The 16,519-nt window shown below is 38.5% G+C and overlaps 1 protein-coding gene across 1 annotated transcript in view; it reads right to left on the bottom strand.

The window, feature by feature from the left end:
- Positions 1-3,236: 3,236 nt before the first annotated feature.
- LOC134665106 (potassium voltage-gated channel subfamily H member 8) overlaps positions 3,237-16,519 on the bottom strand; it is a 41,475-nt gene continuing 28,192 nt past the window's right edge. Inside the window, exons 5-17 of the mRNA XM_063521929.1 lie at positions 12,981-13,118; positions 10,562-10,809; positions 10,229-10,463; positions 9,989-10,152; positions 9,581-9,797; positions 8,448-8,627; positions 7,893-8,092; positions 7,375-7,624; positions 7,180-7,295; positions 6,804-7,093; positions 5,929-6,127; positions 5,214-5,369; positions 3,237-4,850 (exon numbers count right to left, since the gene is read on the bottom strand). Coding sequence (XP_063377999.1) covers positions 4,386-4,850; positions 5,214-5,369; positions 5,929-6,127; positions 6,804-7,093; positions 7,180-7,295; positions 7,375-7,624; positions 7,893-8,092; positions 8,448-8,627; positions 9,581-9,797; positions 9,989-10,152; positions 10,229-10,463; positions 10,562-10,809; positions 12,981-13,118 — 2,858 coding nt within the window. The 3' untranslated portion in view covers positions 3,237-4,385. The remainder of the gene's footprint in view (positions 4,851-5,213; positions 5,370-5,928; positions 6,128-6,803; positions 7,094-7,179; positions 7,296-7,374; positions 7,625-7,892; positions 8,093-8,447; positions 8,628-9,580; positions 9,798-9,988; positions 10,153-10,228; positions 10,464-10,561; positions 10,810-12,980; positions 13,119-16,519) is intronic.

Raw genomic sequence — 16,519 nt, 5'->3', positions numbered from 1 at the left:
ATAAGGTTTTCAAGATGTCTAAATGATTAATGGAAATAGTGCCTCGGATAAGATCCGCAGTGAAACATTGGACTATTGGAGTGCAAGGGTCCTCTTGTTGCTCTAACCTGGTTAATGGGAACTTGATAGGATGTTGAAAAGATAAAACCAAATATACGACATGCAATTTAATACAATTCGCTAACTACTACAATGCACTCCGCTTCAGGGCGGGCGCTGCTCAGAATACAATCGGTTTCTCTAAACTGTCAGCGGTTATGGGGTGACACTATAGTAAACCTTAATCTACGATCGCGAGATGAACGAGACGCGGAGTCTTGGCCAAAACCTGGGATAAAAGTCTAGTGCACTCACGGGTACCGAACGTAGCTATCATCCACAGGCCCGCTGGTATTTAACGCAGCAGGCGGATCGCTGACGGTGGGCGACGGGCGTTCCTCAAGCCCCGGCTTTGGCAAGCCCGGGCGAGAACAACCCGCGGCGCTCAGGAGTTCCACAAGAAGGACCCGCGCGATGAGACCTTGGGGTCGTCGGACCGCGGCAAGGCTGACCGACACACGGCTCGCGGGTCAAGGCCGTGCCTTACGGCTTGATGGTGGCGCCAACGTGTCGCGCCTCGGAGTCGACAGGCCGCGCAAGTGAAGGGGAGGCCTGTGTGAAGCACCTCGGGATCGCCAGGCGGCACGCAGTCCACAGGCCTTGGAAACTGCGCCCTACGGTGAAAACCCGCGTCCCCACGACGCTCAGCACATCAGGGAGCGCGCAACGGCGCTCGGAGCAACGCGACCGTCGGCCATGCTTGCTCTCGCCGGCGGCACGGAAAGCACTCGGTGGGCTACGCCCTTTTCGCGCACAACACATACACACACGGCGCACTTTACATATATCCCAATCTTCCACCGGCCAGGGCAGGCGGCGGAAGGGGGCGAGGCGGTTTATTTCGATATTCAATTAGGAACTGTATAAATGCTAGCGTGCCCCAGTACCAACCCTCCATCCATTGTCCATTCTAGCCAAAATCCACAGCCCTCCGTTTCGATCCATATCGACGCATCAAACGTCAAACCAACTTAAACCTTTTCCAAATCATATGACTCTCGAAAAAATATCAATGCTCATTAATACTTGTAATATTTTAAGTGGTTAATAATAATTACTAATAATTATATTTCTATCGTACGTTTCCTACCTTGTTTCATTCAGAATACCTTCTTTCCGATGCGGTAACTAAACGCATAGTCTACTCTCTGACAGTTCTCCTGTCAAAATTTCAACCTTTTCACACCTTCATATTCACTATTTATGTTTCATAAAAATTCCGAAAATGATTCTAAAATACTAATTAAATTAGGAAGTGACCTATTTGAGCAGTTGGGGTAGACCAGGGGGATCATTTTGATATGCATGAAGCCAGGTTTGGTTCAACAATCTCCGCGCAATTTGGGTGACAAGTTCCGTTCAAGTGGCATACTCTTTAGACTTGTTTCCTCGAAACCAGCTAACCAGGAGGCAGGATATGCTAAACAACCTACAGCTGAGAAGGTACATTATAGTTTTACCTAAGTGTCATACTCTGGTGTATGTTATTTTGTTGGAAATGCGACAGTCATGTTGTACCGGTTATCTTGTATGGAAAAACATGTATTTATCCTAGGCAAATACGTAGCATCGCTACAAACAACAGATACGATGAATCGGCAATGGACACAGTGTAAAAGGGCGAATAATTTCATGAAATCGACTGGAATTAATTGTAAAGTGTACAAGCATTCTAGCGGATTGCTACATATTCAAATCAAATCGGCAAATGCCCGAGGCGAGCGAGCAGATAGGTTCATTTTATTACGTTGCACGTGTCCAGGTGCATTAATTTTCGATTCGCGCACGATTTATTCTGTACAATGTTTTTTGTTTTCAGTTGAGATCAGACTGCACACAACAGCAAATGCAGTTTTATAGGTCATGTAGGCACATACTGTTTTTTATTTTAATTTTAAAGTGTATGTTTTAAAGGACTTCAGCCTTGAACACCGTTGAAAGTTAGCTTGTTTATCGGTATTCTACAGGATAAATTTCGGGGAGTGTGCGATGGGATTATATTATCTAATCCCCCATCTCCGTTCTGCTAGCGTGGGACTAGACGCGGACTTGCGTTTCACGCTCACGTCGTTACTCTGCCACTGATTCGTACTAAACGCTATGCATCCAGCTTTATCATGCGAACGGCTAAGAAGTGGAATTCACTTCCTGCAAATCTATTCCCAGTCCACTATAACTTGGATCTTTTTAAATCGAGAGTAGACATCTTTTAGGTAAGCATGTTCTATTCTAGACTGCATCGGCACTTACCATCAGGCGAGATTGTGGTCAAATGTTTGCCTTTTCTAATAAAAAAAAAATAGATACTTTTGAGCACAGAAAACCATGCGTAAATGCTATAGGTATTTGTTAATGTTATGTTACCGCTACCCGGGACGTGGGCATCAAGCCACCTTACCTTATATCCTTTGATCTTAAATACAGCAATTTACATGTTTATGGGTGATTCACCTGAGGCAACAGGGTCGAGTACTTAAAAGGAACCGTGTAAGTGGTTGCTTAGAAACTAGAGTTAGTCACGGCACCATTTTGTCTATACAAAGGCTACGTGAACCGAACAGGGGGCGTAAGACATTAGACGTAAAACCACATACTCGCAGTCCACATAGCTTCATAACTGGGCTAAAGTTTTAATTAAATACCATGTGGGCAACGAAACGTTTATTGATTTTTAATTTTAACAACCAATGTTGTTACTCCATTGTCGTTTTATTGACCTTAATATTATATAACTTTGACCCAAATCGCATTAGGTACTATTGAAACAGTCAGTGCCGACGCAGACTAAAGACCATTGTCCTCACAATTTGATGGATTAATTTGTCCTTTAACATTTGAAGTAAATCCTAGAATGATTTAGCGCGAATTTGAAGACTTGATATGCTTTGATACAATTTGGAAACATGATTAACTATGCTGAGCTGATATTATGTAGTGTCTCTTCTGATAAGTTTAATACTATTAGGTGCTCGTGGCGGAAAGTAAAAATTGAAAAGTCCTTTCGAATGTAACGTTTCTTTGATGCAAAAGTTTATATAATCCATAGACTGTAGATCGAATGTCCTCAGTCCTCACTCTCCAATGCTTTTGAACTGAAACTGAGGACTAATTTCGATAATTAACAAATTTCGACTCTATATTATATTGACAAAACAAACTTTTTTAATCCAATCTACGGGCTCATCTCGTTAGTAGACGGGCTTTTAAATACTTAACTCACTAACTAATTATGAAACGTTTTTTGTAATACTTCAATTTTACATTTTAGTGATTACATATAATACCTATAACTGATAAAATTTCGCTTTTAACATTGGCACGTTGTTTAATTGCATATTTTCCTTATTTGGCAATACTCACATGAAATACACTTTAGAAAGTACAATTTCGACTTTTTCATAAAAATATCAATTTATACATTTACAGGAAGACCACATAGAAATTACTATTTATACACGTCCAGTTATTGAAATAGTATAGTTTTGAAATACAGAGATCAAATTCAAAAACGTGTAATTAAGTTTATAATCTACCTAAAAATATTTAAAGTCGTACACCTAAATACCTCGACGCGAAGACAGTTGTGGTAATAGGTACGTATCTACAGATTATGTATTGTCTAGATAATATTTATTATAGGTACGCGCAAAGCGGTACGGGTCCATATGTATACAACAATTTAGCTATAGATATGCTTTTTCTTGCTTTGATCAAAATACGTTTCAGTATACAAGGGTCCCTAATAAAAAAATGTATACTTATTTAACTTTAATTGATTGCATTACAACTTAACTTAAAATAAAAACAGTAGGGACTCAAATCTTAGAATAGTTACGAGTAGGTAATACTGTCATAAACTCAACATACCTCTCACGTAATCTCTTAAATCTAATAAGTACAAGTGACTAGAGATTTTACCAATATAACTCACATTCTGTTAATAATAGTAAGTTAAACAATCAAGATATTGATATGTACACAATCGTATTGTAAACATGAACGAGGTTCCATCAGTATTTTTAGACTTTGTTGAACAAAGACATCATTGGGCTTAAAATTAAACTGATATAAATAAGTAATGTAGTTATCTTCTACAATCTAATAGAGTCTCTTCGAGGCCTAACTACATTTAATTGTAAGTATCGAAACATCATCACATTGACCCAAGGTTAATTTAATCGCGATTGATTAAATCTACTTGGTAAATAATTTACATCAAAGTTCTAAAGACTAATGAGCACAATATTAAACACGACATCGCGGAAATGGAATTGTCTTCAGTAAACTTAACTGTTAATATTAAACTTAAGGCTGCGAGTGCTGGGAAGAGAGGTCGAGAGCAGCCGCTCCGTCTCCTCGCTCAGGTCACTTGCAGAATACCTATTCCTTTTCATATTACTTATTTTTGCGTCTTGTCGCTCCAGTTTTTTCACTTCAGGCTGTATATCAATGTCTTTGACGCTTTCGCTGAGGCTTCTGTTGAGTTCGAATTTTTCGCTTGCTGTACTTGAGGGGGTTTGGCTGCCGTTCTCTGATTCTACGATTTGTTCCAGCGTGCTGGGTCTGCGACTCCGAGGGTCATAGTAGTCCGCGGAAGGTGCCGGTGCTAGTGTCGTCACCGGTTCGAGGCCAAGCAAGAGCATCACCGTGGCAGGATGCTCAAGGATGTATTGTGTAATGGAATGAAGGAAGGGTTCCGTTTGCGTGTGTCGGTGTACTTTCAAACGGTCAGGTGTGCTCGGTCGCTCTTGCTGTGGAAAGTAATTCTATTATCACTCTCCATACCTCAACTAACATCTATATATTTTGCCCAGGCTTCAAAAATTAAATAATAATATTTAAAGAAACTGTTATTTGTTACCAAATGTGTAAGGAAATCTGGTAACAAAAAAGGAATGTTTCATACAAACTTTCTGGGACATTTTGGGGAATATAGTGGAAGTTGTTCAGCTTCATGTACTTTACCAGCATACCAATTTTTATAGAAATCTAAGATGCGATCGAAATGTACAAACTATTTGAGAAATGCTCATTTATGGTATTTTGCACCACATACATATCCTGGTCCTTAATTTTGTTTTGGTTTTATTTAAATAATGTGCCATATAATATACCTGATCCCAGCAGAAGACGTCAGGTGGATGGCTACAGCTGCGCGCGAGTTGATTGGGAGGAGTATTCCACTGCAGGTTGGGATTCGAATGCGCCGAGTGCCAGCCGGCCGGCGGCGCTGCCGTCATCTCCTGCAATGCTTGTATTGCATGCCGTACCTATTACATATCACAAGGGAAATAAATTGAATAAACTGAAAACGATTTTGACATCATATGCTAATTGCCAAATTTGTAATATACACCTACTAGACACATCACATATCCGCTTCTATCCGAGAAAGAGCAACCGGCCGCCCGTATTTCTAGCGAGGATCGATTGACTCACACAAATGATACAATACAACATAGAAAAAAAAATTGCCTAAGTTTATAAATGCGTCTTTTTAAAGAACGGTAAATATGTATCAATGAAAAATAATAAAATCTGGTTGGATTTGTTAGGGTTTGTGCAAACTATTTTGTGAAATACTACCTTTGTATGAATCTGATAGAAGATAGTCAGAGAATGTGCCTATTGACAGTAATGATAGATTGAAGCCGTGATCCATCGAGCAAAACATTTATATTCACTGATAAAATATAACGAAAACAAAGCTATTTGCTTATGTTATCAAATGATAGGTACCCTTATCTAATACTGATTCCTTGTCTCGTCGCTTATCATAAAATAGGTCAACATAAAGTTAATGGCGTATGACATCATTGTTTGACTTACCTCCATACTGAGCGCAGCCACGTCATGATGCAAGCTCGATACCTGCGTGTCGAGTCTATCTACAGAAGACCGCGTGTTGTACACTTCTAAATTTAATCCCTCCAATGAATCGGCTTTCGTAATTTTAGGCGTTGCAACCGAACGCTGTCTTTCTATTCTCTCCCGTAATTCCCTGTGCGTTAATCGCTGTCCGTCTGGTCTGGAATATGTAAAAATAATTTATGCGAAAACGGTGTAAACAAAACACTTATAGCGACCATCTATGCAGGTGCCGTACTGAAAGCCGTAGAGACTAAAGTTAGGGGTGATAAAAACTATGTTTAAAAAGCGTGTATTACCTATTTACCTACAATTAAAATATAAAAAAATATTATGATGCCAATGCCAGTCGTTTTAATTTAAGAAGCTAACGAAGGTCTAAGATAGCTGTCCTTAATGACTTATTCAAAATGCATTCTGTATAAGGTATACTGAGATTACTGAGGAAATCATGTTCTACTTAATACAATATACTATAATCGGTCATAATGTTTGGCATGTATCTACCTATCTACCTTTGTCTGGAATAAGCAAACCACATTAATTAACTAGATTTAACGGTTTGTACAGCTTTGATCATTCTAGATAACGGTTACGTTTCGATATCATGCAGAGCTTGTTAGTAGTCTGTCGATAACAAATAATGGAATCGTGAATTTGAAATTGCTTGTACAAAATTAGTTCGTGTTAGTGTTTACAACTAGGTATTTCATTGGAAGTCACTGAAGCAACGCAGCGAATTTCTCCGGAGTTAGTGGAGTTACTAGTTTAATGAACGTCTGAAAGTGTTGACGTACTTCGAGTTTTTAGATGAGTTTATTAGTTTCAATGATTACCTGAATTTAAGATGGCGAGGACTATTAGTGATGCTAGAAGGCGGTGGTTTCATTTTAGGGGAAAGACCTTCCTCTGCTATATTTTCATCATCTTCTGATATGGAAGGCAGCGTTAGGGAGGGGTGGCCATTGCCGTCTGATTCTTGCTCTGCTTCGTAGCCTTCTCGTAGGTTATAAGTGAGATCGTGCTGGATATCCTGAATAAACTCTTGCTGGTATTCTGGATAGAGTCGAAGGACTTCTGCTAAACCATTCATAGCTATACACTTTAAATCACAATATGTGAGAGCCTGAAATAAGACATAGTCCAGTAAAATAATGCTAGAAATTCACATTTAAGACCATCATTTTGAAAGTATAATATAGTTATTCATACCTTAACGTCGCTACTAGATTTCACGATGACCGAGTCTTGGTTGTTATTTTGTGACTGTCCCATATTGTATGCATGTAAATGAGCATTCATATCACACCCCACCAAGTCTCCTTTGCCTGTTTATCGAATAAATAAACGCGTGAAAATTCGGACACAAAAAAAACAAGCAGAGCCGTTGAATTAATTCATACTTGCCTAGAATAGCGACGACCATATCGTTTTGCATTACTTCCATTGAACCGTTGCAAATGTAATAAATGTATGTGAGCGCATCGCCTTTATGGACGAGGTACTCGCCAGGAGCGCAAAAGTTGTTGCGAATGTGCAACGATAGTAGCTTTAAGCATCCTTGGGACGCCGACTCGAAAATTGGAAGCGATAGGATTTCCCGGTGCAAATGTAATGAAACATCGCCTCTCAGTTCTTCGGGGAATTCCTTTAGAGTCTGAAAAATAAAATAAATACTATAACGAGTTTTATGCGAATTTTATTCACTTCGTTTACGACTTCAAAGCGACTGGACAGTGGCATTAAATTTACATCCATCTCTCAAACATGCTTAAGATTTGCCGAGGAAAAAAGAAAATTCTCGGGTAGAGAAAAATCTTGTAATCCTTTTAGAAGACGTCTGAGATCCATTTAATAAACATTAAAGTTCGTCCTTTGAGATAATTATGGTAGATTAAACTGGTTGGTGTGTTGTGTTGACTTACCTCGTGAATATCAATCCCGTGGTTGAGCGACCACATGGTTTGGAAGTAGTCTTGCATGCGTTGCTTGAGTTCCTTGGGGACTTGATTGATGGTGAGGAAATCCTTCAAGTCGCGCCACTTGCTCTGATACATGGACCGGCGCGAGTACATTCTTTGAATAATGGCGGTTACATTACCGAACACAACGGCGTGCATGAGGGCTACAGGGTGGAGAAATATTAGACCGTACAATGAGAGCATAAAATTATCCATGATTATTGGGTCACTGTACAGGTTCGTTAAGTGATTCATATTTTCAGTCTATATCAATGAATTATATTCAATTTAGTCTGTATAAAAATACGTACCTACCTTCCTACTTATAGTCTGACAAAAGAGTAGAAATTAAAAAGTAGCATTAGGTACTGCAGTGTCGTCCCGTTTTCTTAGATTGATTTACAAGAGACGACATTACAGTATTTCCACTTTTTAATTTCTACTCTTTTTTGTCAGACTGTTTATGGATTGACTTATAACTTATTTTACTATTCATATGGTACAATAGTAAAAGCTTACCTCCTATGAGCATAGTAAGAATGCTAAATACTTTCTCGGGTAAAGTGTTAGCGGAGACGTTTCCAAAGCCAACGCTGGTGAGAGAAGAGCAAGTGAAGTACAGCGCGGTGACGTAGCTCTCACTGTGTGATATCTCAGGCACCGGCACTTTCAGCCGCTCCGCCAAATTGTTTATCCACCCTGTATACGAACCGAGAAATCGATTACACGCATTAAAATAACCTACACGTACCTACATTCGCGCTTTGGGTTAATCGAAAATTAACCTGTTTAAAATCAACATGAGTATTTATGGTTTTCGTAAATATTAAGTACCTATACTGTTTGGGAAGGAAGGAAGAATAACATGCAGTTAAATGTTATGTCTGAGTATGCTTATAATGAGCTGTTTGTTCCATTTCACTTCGAAAAATGTGCAATACCTGACATACGGAGCATTTAATTTTAGAGTCTTACTAAATAGAAGTCTTGCTACTTAAGTGCTAAATATTAAAAATAGCTGATGCAAATTTATTAGATATTTAATTATGTTTTGGGGCAAGGCTAACCTTTACAATTTACCGTTTATTAAACCCACATCATTAAGTAATAAAATCTAATCAAAGTCAAAAGTGTGAAGGGAAAGTACCAAGTAAATTGATTTACGTGGGTATTACGAAGGCGTAATTAAACGATATTTTGTTACAAAAACCGAGGTAATGATGGTAGAATCGCGCGAGTTCACGCTACATTACACGAAGTTAATTAAGAGTTATAACATTAGCATTAAGCTCAAATTTCAGAGTTTACTTCTTGTAATATACTTTACACTTGCCCCTTATTCATTGGGACGCCAACGCATTTTGTGTATTAATTTACGGCAACAACTTTGTATTTGATTTAATTTATATACGCTTGTTTTGCTCAAGTTATGTGATATAGGTACCTTTCTGACTGAACATCGATCAAATATCGTTATATTTATCTACAGTAGGTTTGAAACGTTTAACAAGCGATGTGTTCTTATGAGTACAAACAATCCATTCCCTTTTAAAACGATTAATCAGTCCCTGGCGATACCGACCCGATCACAAATATTTCTAGTTGGTTTCGTTTGTGCCAAGCGCGAACATACATACTGGGGCAATACATACCTAGATCCCAGCTCTCGTTTCTGTGATTTTCAATTTCCTTTTCAGCGATAATGAACCAGATACAAGCGAGCCAGTGAGCGACGAGCGAGAATGACAACATCAAAAGTGTTAAAATGAGGGCCGAGTATTGCGAGTATCGGTCCATCTTCTGCAGCAGCCTCGCTAAGCGTAACAACCTCGTGAGCTTCACTAAATGCACGTTCCCGTGAGTAGATTCCTGCAACATAGTTAACTGCAGTGTTTGCCCTACTTACGCTTACAAACGTTTTAAATCAAGTTACATTGTCATTCGCAAACGTGACCGAGTCGACAAGGCGAGAAACGACTCGGTGGAGTTCTTAGTTTAAGCGATAATTCATTTAAATAACAAGGTTTAAATTAATTAGTCGGCTTGGCGACTCAGCTTACCGCGCCGCTGTATACGTCGGACGCGTAAAGTAGGTCAAAGGGAAGCGCGGCCAGCAGATCCACCACGAACCACGACCTTAAATAATTAAAAGCTATTGCCTTAGAATCCGACACCACCTCTCCTTTTTTGCTTACAAAAGTTGTTCGGAAGTTAAGTAGTATATCTGAAATGTGAACATAACATTTTAAAGGGCTTGTAAAAGTTTCAAGGAAGATTAGGTTGCAAAGAAATACTCATACCGACAATAAATAAAGCTTCAACCACAACGTCAGAAGTGACGCTGATCCTGGGATGACCTTCATCAACGAAGCTGGCGTTGTACGGTACCACGACCGCAACGTAGAACGTGGCTATAAGTATCAACCAGTCCCAAAATGTTTTGAATACGCCATAATGTGATATTATAAATTTTGATTTTTTGATAGCGGACGTTTTGTATTCAGGCAGCGGCGGGTCGGATGAGTGAAGCAGGTTCTGAAAGGATAAGTAGACTTCCATTGTGTGCTCATGAAACAAACCGGAGTACGGCGGTGTAATGTAACAGATAGGTACTTCAAAGTTACCTTACTAACATTGTTTAGTTTAATTTTGCTCTTCGTTTTTTCCGGTTTATAATGTCCTGAAAGCTGATAAAGTACCGCTCTAGATCGCCGTCTGCCCATGTTGGCAGGCGACGGCGCTTCTGGGTCCAAATTGCCATTCGGGTCTGGAAGTAGGCAACTAGATTCAGCGCGGAACCGGGCGCCCAAGAGTGCCGCTGCGGGTACAAATGGGGATAACGCTAGAGTGACCACGCCAGCCGAAGGCCGCACCGCGGCTCCTGTACGCATAAACCACCCTGTTACCATCTTGATATCACTCGAGCATCGCAAACGAAATCTTTTGACTATATAACCATGTCTCATTTTACATTTTACGCCATCCAGGGTTTTCTTTAAATCTATTTTAGTTTGATTCTAGAAAGAGAACTCGCAAAGACTCACTCGCTTACAAGATAACTCTATTTTATTAAATTCATGTTGATACCAGAGTACCCTGAAGATAAATCAAAATGTTTAGCTCTGGCAATAAATAAGATATTGTACCGTGCGGTTCTATTGAGTGGAATTTTCTTTCTAGATATTTATTGCGAAAACCCTGCAATGCGAAATGTCGCCAGCGAAGCTGATGAAGGCGATGATTGGAAATAATTCACAAACAATATAATTAACGCATATGAAACTGACTTTGTGAATAACTACTTGCTACAATTATTAAATGATTTGTGTCGTCATAAAAGTTTCTAAATAATGTGTGTGTAAATGTGTGCACAAATAACTAACATGCCGAAAGATTAGATAGTGCACACGAGTTTTCATGCGAAGTTGCAGCTTATTATAACTACAATTAGGTACATTATTGAAATTTGCAGAGAACATACTTAGATGTGTCACATGCAATAGGATCATAAAATGATCATAAATGATATCATTTTTATTAAGTTACACGTGTTACGCGATTAACTATATAAAAACGATCATCAATTCAGTTATTTTTACAAAAACAAGATACTTGGTTGGTATAATGTTTATAATGTATCTTAGGTAAAATCGGCTACAAAATTTGAGTTTTCCAATGTTAAAAAATAATGTCAGAAATGTTAGGTCGCGACTGTAAATGTAAATGGGCCGACATTATACTTTAGGGTCAAACAGATCACTGTGTTACGTTCTTTCCTGTAGACATACACAAAGTTAAGGGCTATAAAGATTAATTTTCTTATTTAACCCTTATCCACGTAAAAAGGTCCTCCTTTTATTTTCAGAACTATGATAAAATCATTACTTACATGCCCACAAGCTGTTAACTATTGCCCACAGGAGAGAAAACTAGCGTGTTCGCGCGAACTGTACATTTTTCTCTCCTGTGGGCAATAGTTAACAGCTTGTGGGCATGTAAGTAATGATTTTATCATAGTTCTGAAAATAAAAGGAGGACCTTTTTACGTGGATAAGGGTTAAATAAGAAAATTAATCTTTATAGCCCTTAACTTTGTGTATGTCTACAGGAAAGAACGTAACACAGTGATCTGTTTGACCCTTTAACATCTAGAGAGTAAATGTTAATAATCGACAAAATTTATTATGGTAGGTATAGAGATATTAAAACGCTGAACAAAAAGTCAATAAAGCTATTAAAATGCGCTTAAAACTGCAAAACAATGAACGCGCTTTTTGCATAATACTGGCGACATACATAACTTAAATATTTAAAGTTTGAAAAAGATTATAAAATAGGTACGTCATAGAATAGAAAGACAGGGTGGTTTTAAACAAAGCACGAACCAACTTACATATACAACAATATTTATGTGTAAAGTGTGTCTATACAATCAAAATTCACTGAGCCAGACCTACTTAAAAGTTGTCAAAAGAGATTTTAAAGTGAACATTAACGTAAATAACATACGTCGATACTAGAATTTACAATGTAAGTAGATAAAATGACAGTTACTTCATCTTGAGATTGAATTAGTATACTTTTGTTTAATTGTTCGTATTACAAGTAGTAGTAGGTAGTCGGTATAAATCGGTATATTGGCTCTAAGATATAGGTACTTAATCGGTAGAAGTAACGTGAGCTTTATTAATTAAAAAGGCTAGTGTTGTGTCGACGTGTGCTTCACTACTCTAACTACAAACAAGTTCTATGACTACCAACACTCCAAATCGAACTTTACCGTGCGGTGATGCTCAACTCGCTACGGCCAACGGGAGTCTATGAGGGACCTCAAGCTAACGCTATTAACCGCACTAGAACACGTGCCCAGCAAAGGTTATCATCGCAAATACACAAACGACATCGTCAACCATTGTACTCAGCGATATGTATTATATTATATTCACAAAAACGCCTTACAATAACGAGAACAAAGAAATGGTTTCACGCGTAAATCTTTGTAGCTTGCAGTTTCTTTAGAATGATCTCAAGTAAAATGTCGAGGATACTTACCGCTGTCGAACTCCTCATTAGTGGTCATAGCGGCCATCTTTGTGTTAGTGATGTCCTTGAACGAGGCGAGGAATAAAACCACTTCACGTTTTTCATTCTTAATTGGAACAATGTCGAGCAAACACCAAAAGGGAGAACCTGTGAATATAAATAAATGTTCATTTCGGTACGATTTAATTGAAATTCAAAAGCTAAAAGGCGTGCCTTTGCATTAAGTATGCATGCGAGTATCTGACGTAGGTCACAGTCACACTAAACAACCGTATATATAGCTAGCTCAATATTTAATCTATTACGGACACATTTGCGGAGTAGTTAAGTAGTACTCGTAGATTTGTATATTAGGTATCTATAGTTAGATAACTATGCTAGCTTTCTTACAGTCATTAAAAGTGGCGATAGCAAACAGTTTCCTAGTTGTACGCAGCATCGAAGCACCAGCTTGTAAAATTTAATTTTGTCGAATGGAATCGTAAACCCCTTATTGGTTTTTGTTTACGCTTGTGGCGTGGACAACACAGCTCAACATAGCTATTACTGCAAGTATCCAGGCTGGTTTAGTTTTTCACAAGCCTAAATTTATTTCTGACACTCGTTAAGGGATTTTTTATTGCCCTCGTTAAAAATGTAATGAAACTGACGACGTCAAAGGGAGAGGTTCGTAATTTTATAAATTGCTTTCCCCATTCGACCCCCAATCAAACATCCAGTGCCTTTTGAAGTGGAAATCGAAAGTAGCCCTGACTCGTGATACGTGCTTTTTAATTGATATGAATCAATATACTCGTAACGGGGTTGCGAGTAGGGATTGCAAACCGGACTGGTTTTGAATCCGGCCGGATCCGGCCGGATTTTGGCCTCAATCCGGCGGATCCGGCCGGATCCGGCCGGATTGGTATTGCGGATAAAAAATTCATCAAGTCACGTATTTTATCATGTTTTTAGCGTTATATGCGAAGTTAAGGATATTTTTTAATGGATTAATAAAACGGGTGTCTTAACAGGAGACATAGGCTCTCCGAAACATGTCGCGCGAGTGACTAAAAACAAGTGAGTCTAAACCGTAAATTATTCAATGTTAGTATGTCTCACAACGGTTTAATTCGATGATGGCTGTTGTAAATTTCAAAAATCAACGTTTTCATTACTTAACCACAAATAAAATCCTCTTTTTCTCTTAAAATATCTATAGCCCAACCCACATTTCCAACAAAAAGGTGCTCTCAATTCAACCATTTTAGTTTTAGCAAACAAAATCAATAAACGTGTATACCTATACAAGTACATTTAGTAGCATAATAATAACAAAATAACCACGCCACGTGTATCCCTTGCCTTTAGATTAAATTGTCTTAAAGGGCCTCTGCGCTGTTGGCTTCGGCCCCATGCACGCCTCCCAAAGGTCCGGGACCCCATGGTCCCGAGATATGGAAAGACAGACAAAATAACATATAAATAATAATATTAAATAAATATTATAGGACATTTTTACAAAAATTGACTAAGCCCCACGGTAAGCTCAAGAAAGCTTGTGTTGTTGGTACTCAGACAACGATATATAATATACAAATACTTAAAATTAAATACATAGAAAGCAACCATGACTCAGGAACAAATATCTGTGCTCATCACACAAATAATTGTCCTTACCGGGATTCGAAAACCCAGGATCGCGGGTCCACAGGCAGGATCACTACCCACTGGCTAGGTCAGACCGGTCGTCAAAAGTCAACATATATTTGTCTATTTAATTTTATAAATATTTATTCATTATATTTTAAATGCAGGTAACACTTATTATAAGTGGGCTAAAATGGTTTGTACAAAATAAAACGAAAGAACATGTACATTAAATTACAATGTAACAACACAATAAATTGAATATAAACCAATCCAGTACTTACGGTGCACGGAAATCTCACGACACATATTTCGTCGGCTAGAAGACTGGCGTCAACTAACAAACAAGTTGTTGTGTTGCTGTTTGCGAGCGAGAAAATTCGAATACTGGCGAGAACTTTTAAATTTTAGCAGTGTTTTAAGCTGTTATTTTATATTTTAGCGCTTTATTTCACTTTACCGGATCCGGGACCGGATCCGGTGAATTTTGCCGGATCCGGTATCATGAAAAATGTGCCGGATCCGGCCGGATTACCGGATCCGCCGGACCGGATTGCAATCCCTAGTTGCGAGCTCTTATATTTATGAGGAATTTTATGTTTAGAATGTAAACAAGCAACGGCGAAAGCCGAGATTGAGTGAGCATTACGCGAATATGGCGCGTAGGCAATAAGTAAAGGAGTGTTGAATGAATTCGTGAATATGAAATTCTTCAAACACGGGCATAAAATGCTTTTTCATAACGACGTGGAGCACAATTTCTGCGGAGCGAATAGAAATGTACTTGGAACCCAATTAGTTTTTACTTTTTCAGAAAGCTAAGAATTACTCGACTATTGAAATTGCTGGCAAATCGAAGTATATCGGATAATAAAGTGATCCAGTTTTACTTTGGTATCGGTATTTGAAAAATATTTATAAAATGAACTTAAGAATTTAAAAAACTTTATATGTAGGTAGGAATTCTAATTTAAATGGGTAATTACTAGCTTAAATCTAAAATAGGCCCTTGAGGCATTATACCAATGGAAAAGTAGGTAGTTAAGTACGATAATTCGTAAAGTTAGTAGGTATAATAATTTTACGTTTATTGTAGGGATATATGGTCAACGAATTCAAAAACAATAAGCAAAAGTCTGTCCAAGGAACTTGGAAATGATCTGATGATTCAGTCGGAGGAAGATATTCAAAGGAACCTCTAGATTGTAAACATATTGAGATTATGCTCATTAGAAAGGCATTGAGTGAGAAGTATCTGATAGACATATACCTACCCAAAGGAGAGGAGTTTGTGGGAAGTTCAGTCGACAAATAAAAGTGTGTATAAAAATAAATAGTAACTTAATAGTGGGTAGTAATCATGCATCATGCCTTTAACATTGTATAATTATACTAAACTAACTGTATACACCGAAACAACAATAAAAAGGGGTACAATTTGTATTAAAATTTCAGTAGAATGTGTGCTAATTTTTATTGCTCTGGACGCTTGAATAATACATATTATTTACTTGGGGTTCGATTGAGGTTAGAAGCGTTTCTTTTTATGAGGTTTCTTAAACATATGTCGGAGAAAATCCTAATTAATTCATTCATAATATCCTCCTTCTTCCTGGCGTTATCCCGGCATTTTGCCACGGCTCATGGGAGCCTGGGGTCCGCTTGACAACTAATCCCATGATTTGACTCATTCATAATATGCGGGCAATAAATACCATGAAGGGAAAACATTCTGAATTAAGGGTATAGTATTAATAGCTTTAGATTAGTAAGCTGAAGTGGCAATGGGCACGCCACATTGCGCGCAGAGAAGATGGCTGATGGGGTCGAAAAGTGTTCGAGTGGAGACCACGGACTAGCAAGCGCAGCGTAGGACGTCCACCCACAAGATGGACGGACGACCTTGTTAAGGCCGCCGG

The sequence above is a fragment of the Cydia fagiglandana genome, chromosome 6 (assembly GCF_963556715.1).
Source record: "Cydia fagiglandana chromosome 6, ilCydFagi1.1, whole genome shotgun sequence".
Taxonomy (NCBI): domain Eukaryota; kingdom Metazoa; phylum Arthropoda; class Insecta; order Lepidoptera; family Tortricidae; genus Cydia; species Cydia fagiglandana.
Note: the sequence above shows the minus strand (reverse complement) of the source record. Positions and strands in the feature narration are given on the sequence as shown.